At 38.3% G+C, this 18,476-nt stretch overlaps 1 protein-coding gene across 5 annotated transcripts in view; it reads left to right on the top strand.

The window, feature by feature from the left end:
• The window catches only part of TENM3 (teneurin transmembrane protein 3), a 2,090,952-nt gene that overhangs the window by 1,958,419 nt on the left and 114,057 nt on the right, over positions 1-18,476 (top strand). For all 5 annotated transcript variants that reach the window (XM_064477579.1, XM_064477578.1, XM_064477577.1 and 2 more), the window contains one exon: positions 16,763-16,885. In XM_064477579.1, coding sequence (XP_064333649.1) covers positions 16,763-16,885 — 123 coding nt within the window. The remainder of the gene's footprint in view (positions 1-16,762; positions 16,886-18,476) is intronic.

The following is an 18,476-nucleotide window of genomic DNA, read 5'->3' as shown; positions in this document are numbered from 1 at the left end:
GTTAACTTTTTGCATAGGTAACCGCTGTTACCTTTTTGGTGCCTACCCTTTCGGATGTCTTTCCATGCATATATAAACCTAGAGTTCCGTATTTTTTAATGCTTTTTGTACCAGGCTTTCTCATTTATCATTCATTAAGTATCATTTAGCGGCTGTTTTAAATTAACCAGTTCCCAAAAATGCCGCGATTGTTTTTTAATACATGTAGTGTGTGTGTGTGTGTGTTCAGTCCATCAAACTTTTGATCAGAATAAATTCTTTGAAAGAAATTTTCTGTACCAATGGGTAGGCATGTTTTAATTTTGCAAACCATGGCCAAATCACCCTCAGTTTACACAACTACTTGTGCGACATACTATCAGTATTTTTAATTGTTGGCAGTCTTTGAAATTAAAACATTTTGTTTTTGTTTTCATGTATTACAAGTAGTGTTTTGAATATCTTTTCAAATACCTATTGGCCATTTGTCTTTTTGTGTGTATGAGTGTGGCTAGCCTCGTTTCCCCCATTTTTCTATTGGACTTTTGTCCTTTTTTTTTTTCAGTTTGCAGGTGTTTATTAAGGATATGAGTGATTTGTCATATGTTTTATATATATATATATATATTCCAATTTATTGTTAACTTTGTTTATACTTGTCTTGCCATATACCATACAGGAATTTTTAAGTTATCAAATGTATTGATTTTTCCTTTGTAATTTCTTTTTTTTTGGAGGTGGGGGTAATAAGGTTTCTCTCTTTCTTTCTTTCTTTCTTTCTTTCTTTCTTTCTTTCTTTCTTTCTTTCTTTCTGAATGTGCTGGGGACTGAACCCAGGACTTCACGCATGCTAAGCAGGCACTTTATCATTAAGCTAAACCCTCCCCCCTTTTCTTTGTAATTTCTAATATTCATGTTATTCCTACAAAATTTTTATTTACTCTTTATCTTTTAAAATTTGCTTAAATTTTCCCCTGGTCCTTCTGTGGTTTTTGAGTAACCATTTTTAGGTCAACATTTTTCTAGGCAATATGCTAGATGTTAGAGGTTCAGGTTAGCTCTTTATTCTAGACGTTCTCCATCAAATGATAAAGACATGGATGCAAGTACACTTTTAACAGTACATGCTTTTGTAGCAACTTGATCTGAGTGAGCAAGGAGAGGAGGGAAACACTTGCTCCTGGCTGAAGATGTTGGGGAAAGACTTGGTCTAGCAGGTGATGATTGAACGATGCAGAAGCATTCAGTTCACTAGGTTTAATGGCAGAATGGTCAGTGGGAGGTCACCTTGAGAAGACGTCACCCAAGGCAGGGAAAGGAAGTGTGAAACACCAGAGCTGTGTGCGGGCATGCTCACGGTGCATGCCAGCACTGTGCTCAAAGCTGCATGTGAATTACCTCCTCTCGTTTTCACACCCACCCCATGAGTTACCACCTCTATTTAACAAACAGGAGCCTACCGCTTTGAGAGGCACCTTGTCTAAAATCACGCAGCCAGTAAACGATGGAAGCTGGACTGGAAACTCCCAAAGACCCTAGAATGCTGCACTGCCTCCCCATGAGGTTTTTGAAGAACTGAAAATAGGAAAGAAACTGAAGAAAGTGAAGCATTGCACTGAAGAAGGATCACATTTGTGTTTTTAAAGGATTGCTCCAGTGACATTCCAAACCATGGAATTTGAAGACAGAATGTCCAGACTTGTGCTTTTCAGACTTGAAGGTGTGTACTCTGATTCAGCAGATCTGAAGTGAGAACCGAGTGCATTTCAGACAGGCTCCCGGCTGATGCTGCTGTGGTCCTCGGACCACACTTCGAGTAGCAAGGCTCTGGGCCAGCACCGTTGTGGGAGTCTTGATGATGCAACCATCTCTGCTCTGTCCAGTTCAGTAGCCTCTAGACAGGTGGGGCTATTGAGCTCTTGAAATGTGGCTGATAAAACTGACAGACGAGAGTTTAAATTTTACTATTGGCAGTTAATGTGAACTCAGATAGCTACATGTGGCTGGTGGCTACCATTGGAGACAGGACGAGTACAGACAACCCGTTACAAAACTAGTCTACTTGGGAGATCATCGAGCCATGTGGGGATGAAGGAGGAGTGAGCAGAATTGAGAAACTATAGCTGATGACATAATAGACGTGTCATGATTTATCGTATCCCAATTCTTAAAATGTCCAGGCACATACATAGGGCTGACTTCTTTTCAGCAGAGTCATGTGTGATTTTCTTGAGATTACTGAGCTCTCAGTTGAAATCCTTCCCTAATGCATTGGTCTTCAAGTTGCTGTGCCTTTGCACAATGAAAATTCTCCTGGTTCCTAAACACAAACGTTGAGTTCAGTGATAATTGTTAGTGATACAGACTATCAAAAAAAAAAAAATACCTGTCCCACTTTGTCTGGGCCTTAATTTACTCGTTCTTCTTTTTTCTAAAATAAGAAAATGATAAAGATGGGCAATAGCCAGCAGCTGTTCACCAAAGAATGGCTAGAAAAGAAATAGTCTGTTGGTTACTGTTGCTTCTGCTTCTGTTCCCAGTTACGGAATGAGTAGGCATCTTGATTATTGTTCTTTATTCGCACAAAGCTCTTTTTCCTGGGTGGGCGGGTGGGAGAGAACCTGAAATTTTGATGTTGCGCACATTGAAATATGCCCAGAAATCTTGTCAAAAAGTGTAAACATTACTGAAACATTATTAAATACAGGTCAAAATATGTTGGAATTACTATGTTACCATCAGTTAAAACTGCAACAAAGTCAAGTCAGGTTTCAAATAACACCATTATGGACACTTAGTCTGATGAACATGACCATATACTGCTAGGCAGAGTCTGAAAATCCAAAGTCGTTCCCATGTAGAGTAGCACCAAAAATATTTGCATGCATCCTTTAAATTTAAGGGAAACTAGAGAAAACAAAAATCTTACCCATGTATATTATGCTAGGAAATTTTATCAATTTGGGACTCTTCTGGCCAGGTTTATCTCAACCAGTAATTCACTTGACAAGTCTTTCTGTAACAACTTTGTTGACATATAATTCACATATCATATAGTTCACCCATATATAGTATGCAATTCAGTGGTGTTTAGTATATTCATATAGTTTTGCAACCATCACCACAGTCAATTTTAAAACAGTTCCATCACCCACAAAAAGAAACCCTATATCTTTAAACAGACACTTTCTTATTTCCCTCCAAACCTCCCATAGTCTTTTTTTTTTTTTCTCCACAAAAATTGGAACTTAGGAGGGATGGGTTTGTAGATTCATTTCCCAATGACAAGAAATAACTCAGCATTGTTTTTCTTATGAACTCCCGACATATGCTGCTAGCCAGAGAACTCCTCACATATTCAATATGCCTTTTCATTGGGAAAAAAAAAATACATATGTAGTTATTTATTTCCTTTGAACAGCTGCTACCAACTGATTCCTAAAATAGATGTTGTCATATGTCTGCTAAAAAGCCTGTGTAACGACATACGCTTTCCCTAGCTGTAGCAAAACATAACCTGTCGAATCCAGGTTCATGGCAGTTTTCATTCCTTAGCAGTTATCTGTCCTCCTTCTGTGTCTCTTTGCATTTTATGAACATTTTTACTTCTCTGTGTACCTTGAAATTGATTATGGTACCAGCTATATGTATGCAACTCAGGGTCAGGAGGTAAACCAAGCCAGCCCTTTATGCTTTGTGAAAAATCAAGCATTTAAATATATATGGCAAAATAAAATGTGTTGTGACGTTCTTTTTTCTTTTGGGACATGTCTTTGTAATAAAAGTGCCGCTTTATTCGGTTGGTGAACAGAGCCAAACAATGAATTATATACCATTTTTCACTACGGCTTCTTCCCTTAACTCCTCGTTTGCTTTATGTTCAGAAAATGCATTTTGTCTGAGATGGGATGGTAGTAGCATTTTAATACTAATGTGATGTTAAATCATACTGGAGAAAAAAACCATCCTGCCTATAATTTAGAGCACTGAAAATTGGAAACTAAAAATTTTGAATTAGTATATCAATATTTTATCCTTAGATATATAAAATTAAGGACATATTTAAACCTGATTTAACAGTGAATGAAGGCTCAGAATAAAACAGTTTACCCCTAGGAAAGGAAGAACTTAGTAATATGATACAGCATACTGCTGCAGTCTTCTGAGTCTGTAAATTCAAAAAAAAATCTACTCAAAACCCATTCTCAATGGTTCTGGTTTTTTCCTCATTAAGGACAGCACTATGTATGGATGGAATTACACTTTTGTGTATGTCTGTCTGTACTCCTCCAAGCACCCGCAGAAATTTTGGCCATTTTATCATGTTTCCACTCTATCCTGACTTTCAATATGAACTCTATTAATTTGTAGGAAACAGTAGTTTTCTGTGTCCAGCATATCATCCAGAAACCTAGAAAAGATTGAGGTCACTTAAAATTCAGTTCATTCTCCAGCCAACTCTGTGTAATCATATCAGTGACTTCTGAATTGAACTTACAGTGGGAAAAATCAATATATTGTACACTCAGCCTTTTTTGATGTTATAAATTTTTTGTTGCTTTTTATAAGCACAACATAAAGATGTTTAGTTTTGAGTTGATCCTAATAATTTGTTTGTTACTATTGAGAAAAAAGAAATCACTACCAAAATCAAGAAAATTATACAAATGTAGAAAGTATGCTCTTCCTCTCCTCCCCTCAAAGTAATTTATTTTACTCTTAGCTTGATATGAGATCGGCTGAAGTAAATAATATATGAGAAATACTATATGTAAGCAGGCTGTTTTTACCATTCAAATGTAAGGATCTCCCTGACTTGAAAAACATCCAAGGACGTCAGCAATAAGAAATACCTTTAAAGTCAGCTAAATTCCAGTTTGCACAATACATAAATATCTTGTCTGTGAAACACGGGGCTGTTTTCTCTGTTTTCAGCTATCGTTTTTGCAGAATGTAGCAACATCTCCTGACTAATGACAAGTAGAAAGCATGATACAATATTTACCATTTCGGTGCTACATTGCATAAATATTTAATTGCTGTTGCATATGTCATTTGCTTTGACATTAGCAGTCCTGAAAGCAGCGTGTTCCAAGAGAAATGTCTACACACAGAGGAGAGAAAAGACAAGTAACTGGCATATATAAGGTTAAAAAAAAAAGAGCTCGATATGTGGCTGGGGATCTTAGGAATGAATTCAGCACAAAAATCTCCAAATTCCATTGAATCTCTATTTAAACAACAGCCTCATCCTAGAATAAAACAGATAAAATAAGATGCAAATGTATATAGACTCTTTTTAGTTTATTATTCCTACATAATCTTAGAATGTCCACAGACTACTCACGTCTTGCTTAAAATAAGATGGACTTCCTTAAAAATAAGATTCCACAGTTTCTTCTTTAGTGGCTTAGTAATACCGCACCAGGAGAGGAAGTGACCATTCATCCATCCATCCATCCATCATCCGTTCAACGTTTATTTATTGAGACACCATAACAGATACTGCAGTGAACACCATAACACAGTCCTTGCCCTCTTAGGGATTGTATCTTGGAGAATGCAAACACTGAGCACTTAATTATAATCATGTTGACTATTTGAAAAGGAGAAATCAATGTGAAAGACTAGGGTAGTGCATGAAAGGCAGAATTCGTTGAGTCTGAGCCTTAGAAAAAGGTTCTCCTGCGAGATCTAGACTAATAGCTAGGGTTATGTATTTTGACAAATGCTGACATAAGGACAAATTTTAAGTGTTACCACATAAACCTGAATGTGGCCCAAAAAATCAATTCTCAGGAATATTAAAACCTATACATTGTGATATAATAAAAGTAAAATCGAGATGTGCCTGAGAAAAAAACAGGATGATATTCATTGGTTTTCTTTGAGTTAGTCTACCTAGAACCCTTTTTGTAGTTCACGTCTTGAAGCGGAAAGAAATGTTACATTGGAAATTTGGGGTAACTAGATTTAAAATTGCCTCAGGAATTTATAGTCTGTTTCTGATTGTTTCTTTCCCTTAATTTTAGATAACATACGTGCATGCTTTAAGAATTTGATAAACGATACTCAGAAAATAGTTTTAAAACTGTTAAAAGAAATGATATCTCTGGGTTCTTGCCAAACATTCATGAGGACTCTGTTAATCTCTTTTGAAGATGTTTTTAAAACATGTGTTTCCTATATTTCAAAAGTTGCGTGGCGAGGGAGATCAGGTTGCTGTGCGCTTGATAAGAGGTGGGCCCCGTTCCATTTCCACTCTTGAGTTTGACCTGCAAGTGGAAAGAGGGGGAGGACACAGCTCAAGTGGTAGAGCACATGCTTCGCATGCATGAGGTCCTGGGCTCAAGCCTTGGCACCTCCATTTGAAAAAATAATGATAAATAAATAAACCTAATAACGCCCCCCCACCAAAATAAAGAAACAAAATAAAGTTGTAATCCTTCTAAAGAAACAAAAGCGGGAAGAGCATTACATTGAGACCCTTCCTTGAGCATTTTAAGCACACATCATACAGTGAATCTAAGAACAAGTTTTTTTTTTTAACCTAGACCCACTTCTGTATAGTCCTATTTTGCTTTCTGAAAAAATATTCAGTGTTTTTAAAGATAAGAACTTCCAGGCTTTGCTTGAGCTGTTGGATTTCGTCACTGGTGACGTGTCCTGGTTTCCACAGCGGGTGGTCCTCCTGCCCGTCTCCCGGTGACTTGGTGCAGCCCCGAGCCTGGCACAGCGCTGGCCGGCTCTCTCCTCGAGTCTCTTCTTGCTGATACATCAGCCGCAGGCCGGCCCTTTGTCTCCCCCTCCGCTAGTGAGCTCCCCCCCCTCCCCCCCCCCCCCCCCCCCCCCGTGCTCGCTCTCAGTAGGCCTCCTCCTGCCCCTAAGGGGGAGGGAGGCTTCCCCATATTGCCCCGCGCTTCCCCGGGCTGTAGAAGGGTATCCAGGGGTTACCTGGACTGTTACTGCGTGTGATGCTAGAAGCTGAGGCCCTTTGCTCAGAGGAAAACAAAAATGATCCCAGGACTTTCACATCTTGTAGATTTGTATTTGTTTTTCACAGGCATTTCCTTTTAATTATTTCCAATATCACAGTCAATTTAATTTCATTAAACATAGCGATTATTGAATAGCCCTCCTAAACACTGAATTCACAAAGAGTAAGACATAATCTTTACCACAATGATCTTACCATCTTATGTGGGAAAGTGCTGTCAAATTTGCATATCACGTTGCCATGTATTTTTAGCACGCTGGTCAGAAGCAGGGCCTCGAAGCAGTAAGATGTGAGTTTGTAGCCCTTGTGCATCACTGACGAGCTACGGGGTCTTGCGCGCAGCCCTTGACCCCAGTAAACCTGAGCTTCTCTCATCGGTGTGATTAGGATTAATAATAACGGAGCTCTGCGGAATATTTAGTAAAATAATTAATGTGCCTGTAAAATGTAAGTTAACTTTAGCTGCTATTAATGTTTTAGAACAACCTAGTAAACCAAATATTATTGGCCACAATTTTTAGAAAGCAAAACCTTAGGCTCAGGGAATCAGCAACCTGTCTAGCATTAAAACCAGTAAGTGTTTAAACAGGATCTTCTTCTGAGTCCAGAACTTTGCTCCACAATATCGCAGGACGCTGATTCTCGTAAGATGTAAGAATTGACAGGTGGTGCCTGGACAGGAGAATAAATGAGATTGTAGGGCAAAATGAGAAATGTGTTCCCTTTGGATTCTTACTGTGTTGTATCCTCTTATGTCATGAGGAAGGTCTCAGTAGTTGTCATGACACCTGTCCTTAATATTTCTTTCACAACTAAAGAACAGTTTTGCTGGCAGTAATTCCTATGTCATTTTAATAGCGTTGTTTACAGTTTACTGCATTTGTTCCTGTTGTTCCCTTCTATTGGTATTCAGAGATGCTGATTTTTCCTTTCACATAATGCTTTAAAATGCTACTGTATTTGAAGTCAACAGTCTCAAGGAAATACTAAATTAAATAATGTAAATGGAAAAATATTTATTTATAAAATAATAATACCAATATATAAAAGAATAATACTAGTAATACCAAATAATAATACTAAATTATTATTTATAAAAGAATAAATACTAACTACCATACAAGAAGGCTCATAATTGTATCATAAAGGTGATAAGTACATTTTAAAAACATATATGGATCATTGCTGAGGGGACGGAAAATGCTGCAGATCTTTACCATTGGGTCTTTTCATTTCTTTCTGGATCCTTACTCTTTTCATTAACTATACTTGTTTTACCAGGCTAAATACATGATGTGGTTAGTGAGACTTTGTGAGTTACACAGAATTTGTACACAAAACCAAACCATATTACTTCAGTCATTTCAGATCATCACAAATTTTACCATGATTTTTTATTTCTAGAGTAAAGATGTTTTTAGGTGCATTTTTCCTTCTTCAAAGAAATTCTTCATGATCGCAGAAGAGAATCACAGAGAGAAGCAATGCAAGTTTCAAGTGGGAAAGTGGGTCATTTATTTTTAGGAAGGGAGCCTGAGCCACCAAATGCAGAAGCACGTGGACAGTGAGAGCGTGTCTCCCAGGCATCAGAGATGACAATTTCCTCTGCATTTTATTTGAAATAAATCTCCACAAATGTCTCTTAACTCTCCATTTATCATGGTTAAGTTCATAACTGAGGGAAAGTGCTCTCCGAGGGAGCCCAAGTGAATGGGGAACAGCTGGAACCCTGGCTTCCTAAGCCCTTCTCCCTCGCTGCCTGACGGGCTGAGGCGGTCAGCGCAGCCTGGTGGGGCCTGTTGAACTGACTGTTGCCTCCGAGGTACCAGGGGTGGTGACGTGGATTCCACGTCACCGCTTCTCAGGCCACAGAACTTGGTAAGGCAGACACTGATGCTTCGTTGAGGAATGAGTGCTGAACAACAGACTGCTGGAGCGGGTTGTGTGGATTCCCGAAGGCTCACTGATTTTGTTAAAAGTCACCACTTAACCACGCCTAGGTGTGCACATGCGCACGCGCACATGCACACGCACACGCACACACTCACGAATCGTATTTTCTCCCTCAGGTGTAACCTCTTCGGGGAGAAGTGGACTATTATGAAAGGGCTGTTTTGAAGGGGGTATTTTTCTGGTTTTGCCATATTTTAATATCCCAACCTTCCTCTAAGTACCTCCATATCCCTAATAGTTGGATCTTTTAATCATGATAATTAAAGTGTCTTAAAATTTCAACGAGTTGTAATTTTCAGGTCTATTCCATGACTTTTCCCAAATACGTCAAAACAAGCCGAGGGAGAATTTTATGCTTAAGTAGGTCGTTAACAGCCATCCACGTTTGTTGCTTAAAAGCAGGATCTTAAACAACCAGTAAGGAAGAAAGGAATCCAGATGAAAATTGACTCAGCACAACAAGCCTTTGAATGATGAGGAGATCCGTGGGGTTTCAGTGGCGAAGCTGCTAATAACTGTCACTAATGAATCCTCTACTACAAACATTTCATGATAACAGCAAGCTCAGTATTTTGGCAAGCGGGGAATGGCCTATAAATCATGTAAATGATTTCATTCTGCATTCGGAATGTTCTTGGAAAAGGTCCTCTGACCATATTATTTAATGTTGACAACTGTTACCTCCAAGACTCTCTAGTTTATTGATCATGACTGGTCCCTTTGGGCAGTTCCTCATGACAGGGAACACTTTCTTCTTTCCATTCGATTGGAGAAAGGATGCGTCTTTCATCCAGAGAACAGAACCTGGAAACCAGAGGAAACGAACGAAACAGGAGGAAAGCAATCTGTTTTCGAAATCCTGCCTGAATTCCCCTGGTGACAAAAACAACAGCTTGATTTTCATAAGCCTCTGTCAGCTTCAGCATTGGCTGTCAGTGGGCAGCTGGAATTTCTATTTGCTAGCCAACATCCTTAAATGTATTACCCTGAATCTACACGTGGGAGACAGAAAAAAATGCGGTGAAATTTAGAAGTAGAATTTTTTAATATTATTATTTCTTAAAAAAAAAAAAAAAAAGCACGAGTCTGGCAGAAACAAACTTACGTAGCGGAATTGTTCTTTAGTCTCATCAAGACATTTTGATAGCCATTGTCATTCTACTTTCTCACTAATGACACAGTGCCAAGCAAGGATAGAAAGGCAACATACACAGCGTGGAAATGTAAGTGGGGGAGGGTGGAGCTCAGTGGTAGATCACATGGTTAGCATGCACGAGATCCTGGGTTCAATCCCCAGTACCTCCGTCAAAATAAAAACTAACAGATAAATAAACCTAATTACTCCCCTCAAAAAATAAATAAATAAAGGGATCATCTCAGTCCCTGAAAAAAAAATTTTTAAAGAAATACAAAGTTCAGCAGTCATTTCCTTAGTTCCTTTCCCCTGTCCCCCCCACCCCCACCCCCACCCCCCCGCCAAAAGCTGTTGGTTCATAAAGTCTGTGATTTCCAGTCTGTTATCTTACAAGGCTCAGAAAACCTTGCTACGTCATGTGTTAGTTCCTTTGAACATCAAACTATCCTCTAATTGGGATAATTCATTTTTTTTTAATGACAGCTTGAGCACATATTCCTATGGAAGCTTTCAAAAGAACTGTTGATATTCAAATAACCATATTTGGGTCAGCAAGGTGTAGACTGTTGAAATAATATTAGCCTTAAAAGTTAATAACAAATAATAATGGGTTTGAATGCCAAATATGGCCTAACACATTCCATCAACATGTATATGAACACAGCGGGAAATGCAAAACAAAAGCTAATTTATGGAAAACTATGTATTCCTAATGACAGTTTAGACCAGTAGGGGTCCAAGTTACAAACTGCAGTCTTCACATGAGATGCTTTCATTTTATACTGAAAACTTGGTTGCATTCTGGAAGCATGTGTCAAATCAAATCATTGCCCTATATTTAAGAGTATTCCTTTTATTTTTTTTCTGTAAAATCTAATCATTGCACGTGTGCAACATGTATATTTATGTATCATGAAATTGAAACATAAAATGAAGAAAGTTTGCTTTCAAAACCCAAGATATCTAAGGAATTGTATGCATAAAATGATGGTTTGACCCCATGCAATTTTACTTTACTTTAAAATGAAAACGAAGTAACAACATTGGTATTCTAATATGTTGATACTGTATGATGCCAGATCTTTTTTTCCTATGCTCCATGATTTAGCTTAAATATTTATATTTTCAAGTACTGTATTGACATATCATAGAACGTAAATCTGGAAGAGACCTTGAAGATGAATGAGCGTAAACTCTTCAGATCTTTATATAAATGAGAGCTCTAAGCCTCAGACAGGCCCAGGGACTTGCCAAGGTTCCACAGCTCATTAGAGCCAGAACTCAGACTTGGACCCAGGTCTCTTTTAGTATAAACTGAAGGCTTCACAAGATGCCACAGACAGTCTATGTTGAAAACTGCGTTCTTAGCTATAAAAGATGAGATTCTGATATTCGTTTCCTGCGACCTCTGATAACATGTTCTTAATACTTCTTTCTTGGAAAGATAATTTCGGGAAAATGGACCTCGGTGGATATGAGGTGACTTACAAGAAAGGGAAGCTGGAGACCTTAGCTTGCTGAGATGAACTCCCAAGTTTGGGGAGGCTAAATCAAACAAAATGGCAAGCACTTCCAGGATATTTTTTTTAGCTTCGTTTTTCTTACCAGCATCTGGTTCTCATATTAGCTTGTATTTTTGGTCTTTACAAGAACGTTTGCTTGATCTTGTAATAGTAAGTAGCATTTAGCCAATAGTAGCAGGCATGCTAAGCACTAGGCTCTAGGTTGCCAAAACCTCAGAGTGTGCTCTTCAGGGTTCTGGTGGCGCAAGCTGCGTTCGGGTTTCTGATGGCAAGGGTGCTCGCTTCTATGTTCACTTCACAACATCCCCTGTAATTTGCTCCAAGGTTCTGGCAGATTGCTGGACCGTGTCACCAGCTGTCGCCACCCCTCCTTCCCATCCAAATTTGGCAGTGTCTGAGGGCGCGGGCATGCCAGTGGAAATAATAGTAGCTGTGATAAGAACTTCAGTGGCATCGTCCCCAGAGACCAGATCAAAATTTGGCCCCTTTTCTCTCAACAAGGAACTAAAAATGGCACGGAATTTGCTCCTTGGTGGTGTATAATTTTATTTAATTACAACATTTTGGTTTCCAGTGTTCCACATGCTGGCTTTTAAGTATCAAACCAACATACATTGGTTAAAAACAATGGCATGCCCTTTTTTCTTTGGGGGGGAGGTGAGATAACTATCATACCATGGATTCCTTTCGTCTCCATCAGCCTTGAAAAATAAAAGGAGCGTATGCTATAATTTCTCTCACTCACATGGTCTTTGAGCCCGAAGGAGAATTTCTTCATAAAATTTCGCTGATAGATCTTTACCAGCATTTAGTCTCAAAATTATTTCAACTAATGAGGGTTTTTTTTCCCTTGACAATTAAAGAAAGAAAAAAAATAAGAGGCTATAGAATGAATGCTTTTGAATTGCATAAGAAATATTTTAATTTTAACTATCCTGAAGTTGGTTACAATCTAAGAATACCATGAAAAAAACTGAAAAGAAGCAGTTTAGAGTAGACTGTTGGGCTGTTAGGAACACAGGTTGCAAAACTGATTGATGGTTTAACACCCATGTGAGTTATTCTAGAGTGGATGTCATGATAATGTTTTTTATCATTGACTTGGGTGAAAGTATAAAAAGTATGCTCATTCATTTTGTGGATGACAAATGTCAGATATTACAACTAATTTAAAAGGGTTTTGACTGGGAATCATCTTAGAAGTCTGTGTTCTGCCCTTGGGAAAAGGGAGGACTCATACTGGGTGCCTTCCAAGGCTATTCATGACTGCCACCAGGCTCAAATTCTCTGTTAGTCACCCCTGTTTCTCAGGAACCAGTTCAGCTAGAGAGAGGCAGACTCTAAGTTCAGCTCTAAGCAAAATATTGAAAAAGCTGAATTCCGTATTAAACTTTCCCCGTAACTATCCTCTCCCGTTTTTCCACAGCGCACATCCTCTACATTTATTCCCTTTCTCCCCAAGCTCCTCTTTGTCCCGTCAACGTACCTGTTTTTTACCCTCTAGCTGCAAAGATCCGTTTCTGCTTCTCCTACAACCCCCGACTCCTTACACAACAGAAAGTAAATTTACTCAAATTAAAGATGGGATGTTTTAGGTAAAATAATACGAAGTGCTGTGGCCGTACAGAATACGTAGTAAGGCCAGAAAGACTTCAGGAAGAAATGTCATTTCAACTAGACTTTAAGGTGTTGGTGAGATTTCCTCAGACAGAGTTTGGGGGAGGCATCCCAGAAACCAGGGATTGTAAGGAACAAAGGCAGGGGACGGGGAAAATTAAGAGTATGATCTAGCAGGGAGCGGATAGCTCAGTGGTAGAGAGCATGCCTAGCATGCACGAGGTCCTGGGTTCAATACCCCGCACCTCCGTTTAAATAAATAAATAAATAATCTAATTCCCCCCAACAACAACAAAATAATAGTAAAAAAAAATTTTTTAAGACTATGATCTAAATTGTAGACAACCACATCCGATGAGCTAATGGGGTCTGTGGTGTATTTACCTGTTGTGCAACAGATCTCCAGAACTTTTTTCATCTTGCAAAACTGAAACTCTTACCCATTGCACAACAGCTCCCCATTACCGACACTCTCAGACCCTAGTAACCACCATTCTACTTTCTGCCTCTATGAATCTGACTACCCCGGATACCCCGTGTAAGTGGAATCAAACAGTATTTGTCTTTGTGTGTCCGGCTTATTTCGTTTAACATAATGCCCGCAAGGTTTCTTTTCGTTTTTGACCCTGAATCATATTTCATTGTATGCGTATGTAATGCAACATTTTCTTCATCGATTCTGCCATCAGTGGACATGTGGCTTGCTTCTACCTCTTGACTGTGTATAAAATAGATAAACATGGACCTACTGTTCAGCACAGGAAACTATATTCAATACCTTGTAATAAGCTATAATGGGAAGGAATCTGAAAAATAGATATATGTATGTATACGTATAACGGAATCACTTTGCTGTACACCTGGAACTAACTTTGTAAATCAACTACACTTAATAAAAACTAAAATTAAAAGAAAAAAATGACAGGAAGTGCCTTCTTACGGGTTCACCTCTGCTTTCCAGCCCAGACATGGAAGAGTTATCTTGTCTTGTCTTCTTTATTTACAGATGTATTTTATTTCACTAATTTTCCCTGCATTTGTCTGCCAGGATATCCCATGTGGTTTTATTATACCCAGTGCTCAGTGATTCCTGTAGCATTTTGTCTTTTATGAGTACGCTGCCTCCTCCTTCTCTTTCTCTCCCTCTTTCTTTGTCACTGTCTCTGTCTCTCCTTAACTTTGGAGTCAATCTCACTAGCACCTTGTATTTGTATAAAAATCTTAAGTTACACATGACAAGGGGCAAGAGCTGCACCAAAATACCAAACACCAACATTTTCAAAGTACGTAACAGCCTAAGACCAAACAACTTTTTGGTCTCTGTTTCCAATGCAGTGTTTAACAAGATACAGTATTACTTGGTATGGTTCTCATTATACGCCATCTTAAGTAGAACCGGAATCCCATTTTATTGAGTTTTTTTGTAATAAAAAATATATATAATAAAGCTGTTGCCCATCTGGCAAAAAATAAAATAGCTCTCCAAACCCAAACATGCCATTACTTTTTAACATTGACCTCTGTGCATGGTCCCACTAACTCTCCCTCCTCTTCAAAGTCTATTAAAACCCATAACATGAACAAATGTATCATTTAAGAAGATTTTTTTATGTTACATAAAAGCTCACAATGATGATACATTATTTTGTGTAGAATCTTTGACCCTTCTGGGACATTTATCATTGCTACGCCAGAGTGAATCTGCACACTTTCCAAACCATATGCAGAACTAGCACCCATGATTTTATTCAAAAATTGCTGAAGTATCTGAAACCTTGAAAAATGTACGAATGTGATAAATGTTTAGAAAGCTTCTGACACTCTGCCACTCAAACACTGCATAATTCAATGCAAAATGACATATGAAGTTATACCTCTTTAAAAGTTGACAATTTGTATATTGAAGAATTCTGTAACCTATGTCTTAATCCTTGAAAAAAAAATCAGACTTTAAAAGGAATTGCTGGAGAACTTGTAATTTAATCAGGGAGTATGAATATATACGTTTGTTACATACAAATTGTACAGGGTGGATGTAGCTATGTTTGGATCGACGTTTAGGATGATTTCATATCAGGTATTGGTAACCAAAGAATGTGAGACTGATGATAGAATGTCCCCAAACTGTTGACTCTTTGAAAAAAAAAAAAAGTCAATTATATGCAGTGCTAATGGACTTGCATTCAACTACTTTTCCTATAGTGGTACACTAAGGCCAGTCCTGAACTCGTTATTAATAACGTAACATTCCATTCTTAGCCATTTATGCATTTGTTTTATATTTATTTACTTTTCCTTTAAATTACTATACTCTTACCCACCACAGTGTTGTCTGAGATTTTAAAACCTCAGAAAATAGAGTTCGTTTATTTGACGAGATACTTGGCGAGACACTGTCTGAGGCAAAGGAGACACGTGATGGAACGGTCTCGGGAGGGGTGCGTCACCCAGCCAGGGAGGGCTTCCCCAAGAAGTCGACGCCGACCGCCTGAGGGAAGGACAGGTGGATGGAGGGAGAGCACTGCAGACAGCAGGGACTGTTTATTGAGCAGTTCCGCGCTCTGGTCGGGCGACTCCAAGCGGTCCAGTAATCTAGAGTCCGTCTCGAGCAGATAAACAAAATACCTGCAAACGACAGACTGGCCTGCTAGGCGCCGGCCCTCCTTCATACACACTGGTCAGAAAGCCCCCATCGATTAAGTAAGGTAGGTGTAACCAGCCTCCTCTTGTAAGTAAACCTCATGTTTAACCATTTACATCATTTGTCCAAAGTTAAATCCTAGATTGAGATTGAACCCAAATCCAACCACATCTACAGCCCCTGCTGTTTGCACTGGGCCAGTTTAGTTTTGTTACTATATATTGGCTATTTAATAAGGGCTTTCTTACTGAAATATAGTTCATTAACAGTGTTGTGTTACTTTGTGGCGTACAGCAGAGTGATTCAGTTATAAATATGTGTATATTCTTTTTCATATTCTTTTCCATTATAGGTTGTTACAAGCTATTGAATGCAGTTCCCCGTGCTGTACAGTAGGACCTTGTTGTTTATCTGTTTTATGTGTAGCAGTCTGTATCTGCAAATCCCAGACTCCTAACTTACCCCTCTCCTCCTCTTTTCCCCTTTGGTCATCAAAGTTTACCATGTAAATGTCTTCTTGGGAGAAATGTGCCACACGTGTGCAGGTGGCCCGTGGTCATGCAAGTTTGGCAGATGCCACTGTAGAGCTTGCTGCCACTTACTTCAATGGTGATGAAGAGCAGGACTGGAACAAAGCGGAGCCAATAATGACTCTTTCCTGAGTTTCCTGGTACCAACGAACTGAGTTACAGCCACTCGTAATTCAAATGCTGCCTTGTTGCACCACGTTGCTACCTAAATTGCATTTGTGTGAGGACTGTCTGCTCTCTGATTGTTCTTACGCAATTATCTTTGGTATTTCAGAACATGGAAATGTTAACTTCACACGTGACTCTTCTTATAAACATGTGGTACCCTTCGCTATTGGCACTAGAAGCAGGAGACCTTTAACCAACTTGTGTTTTTTTTACCCCCAGCAATGCATCTCTTTGGCCTCAACTGGCAGTTACAGCAGACTGAAAATGACACGTTTGAGAACGGAAAAGTGAATTCTGACACCATGCCAACCAACACTGTATCGTTACCTTCTGGTGACAATGGTAAGAGAAAGACTTCTGTGTCCTGTGTTTTTCTTTGAACATCTCTTTTCCATAAATTTCTTTTTACCCGTGTTATATCAAGTTTTATATGGGAGAAGGAAAAGGTTTTGGAATTACAAATATTAATCTTTTAATGAGTGGCTTTTATTCATTTCCTTTAAAGATTGAAAATTCACATTATTATAAGAATAGTATAGTGTGCTGCCTTCTGATTCGATGACTGGGTTTTTCCTTCCTGCAAATGTGCATTTCATTTTATTTTTAGTCTGTAAGTAGGTTATAATTCAGTGTATCATCGCTTACATTACCGTGTATATGTTGAGCTTTCTTCATTCAGCTAGTGTGTGGAGTTGGAACACTATCTTCATTTTGTTATAAAAGCTTTTTCATGTAAAACATTAAAGGATTATAATTTATTATTGACCTTTCCTCTGCTTGTCCTTTCTCTAAACCTTCAAGAGTATGCACTTTGAGCCAACAGACTTTCAAGTCAATTGGCTGTGAATTTAAAAATGGAATTTAAGAGGTTAAAGAATGCTGTATTTCATTTTTTTCCATATAAACACCCAGAGAAGTGTGTACACACATATGCGTGTTTATATTATGTATCTGTCTATTTTTTTATATGTGCATGTGCTTGTATGTATGTCTTGGCATTTGGCATCCTCTGACTTTTTGCAGAATGTCGTAATACTTTATATCTCAAAGCAACCAGATCAAGATACCTTTTTCTGTCACATAAGAAATATATTGTTTGCCTTGAAGCATTTCCCTAGCATTTCTTCCTCTTTTTTTCAATCTAGTGTATTTTTGTTCTGCTTTGGCCTCAAGAATGTTCATTCTCGTGTGGCTAGTTTCTTCGCCAGACTAGAAAAAAGTGATTATATGTTTATATGTAATGTATGTTTTTATATTTATATTTATGCTGCTATTTTACACATACTGTAACTAATGCTGTGACTAATGCTTTTCCCTTTTTTTTTTTTTTTTTTTTTGGTTCTTTGCTTTTCCATCTCCTGTTTTATTTTAACAGTAATACATTATGATACTCCTCTTCCTTCCTGGGGAGGCTGAAGGATTTTTTTTTTTTTTTGAGACATTAGGTTTTCATAATAGTAATAAATACCACCACCCCCATCCCTGTATGGAATCTTTTGATACAAAGTCCTCTGTGTTCCCAAAAACTCTAATCTGGTGACTGATGACAGTGACCATGGAAGTCACTGCACAGTGGATTAAAGAGGAGTGAAGAAAAGCTTTCCTAATTAAAACTGTTGGTGGGAAATTTCAATTAAGTGAAATATAATTACTTGAAACAACTGTTTAATTTTTTTATGCACTGATAACACATATATGAACAGATCCAATAACTGCACCGAAATTAAGAGTATTTATTTTTGGTTTATAGAGATTGAAATTTAGACTGTCTTTTAAAGCGGATGGTTTCTGTGAAAATGGTCAAATGGCACTTCGTAACCACACATTCAGGGAGCTTTTTTACAGACTGAAGAGAAAAATGCTTATTGTAGGTGTTTATTTTACAATTTTTATTATGATGAAAATGAAAATAGAGTGTGGCTGATTACTGTCA

This window comes from Camelus dromedarius, chromosome 22, assembly GCF_036321535.1.
Source record: "Camelus dromedarius isolate mCamDro1 chromosome 22, mCamDro1.pat, whole genome shotgun sequence".
Lineage (NCBI taxonomy): Eukaryota > Metazoa > Chordata > Mammalia > Artiodactyla > Camelidae > Camelus > Camelus dromedarius.
The sequence above is the reverse complement of the archived record's forward strand: the minus strand, read 5'-3'. Positions and strand labels throughout refer to the sequence as shown.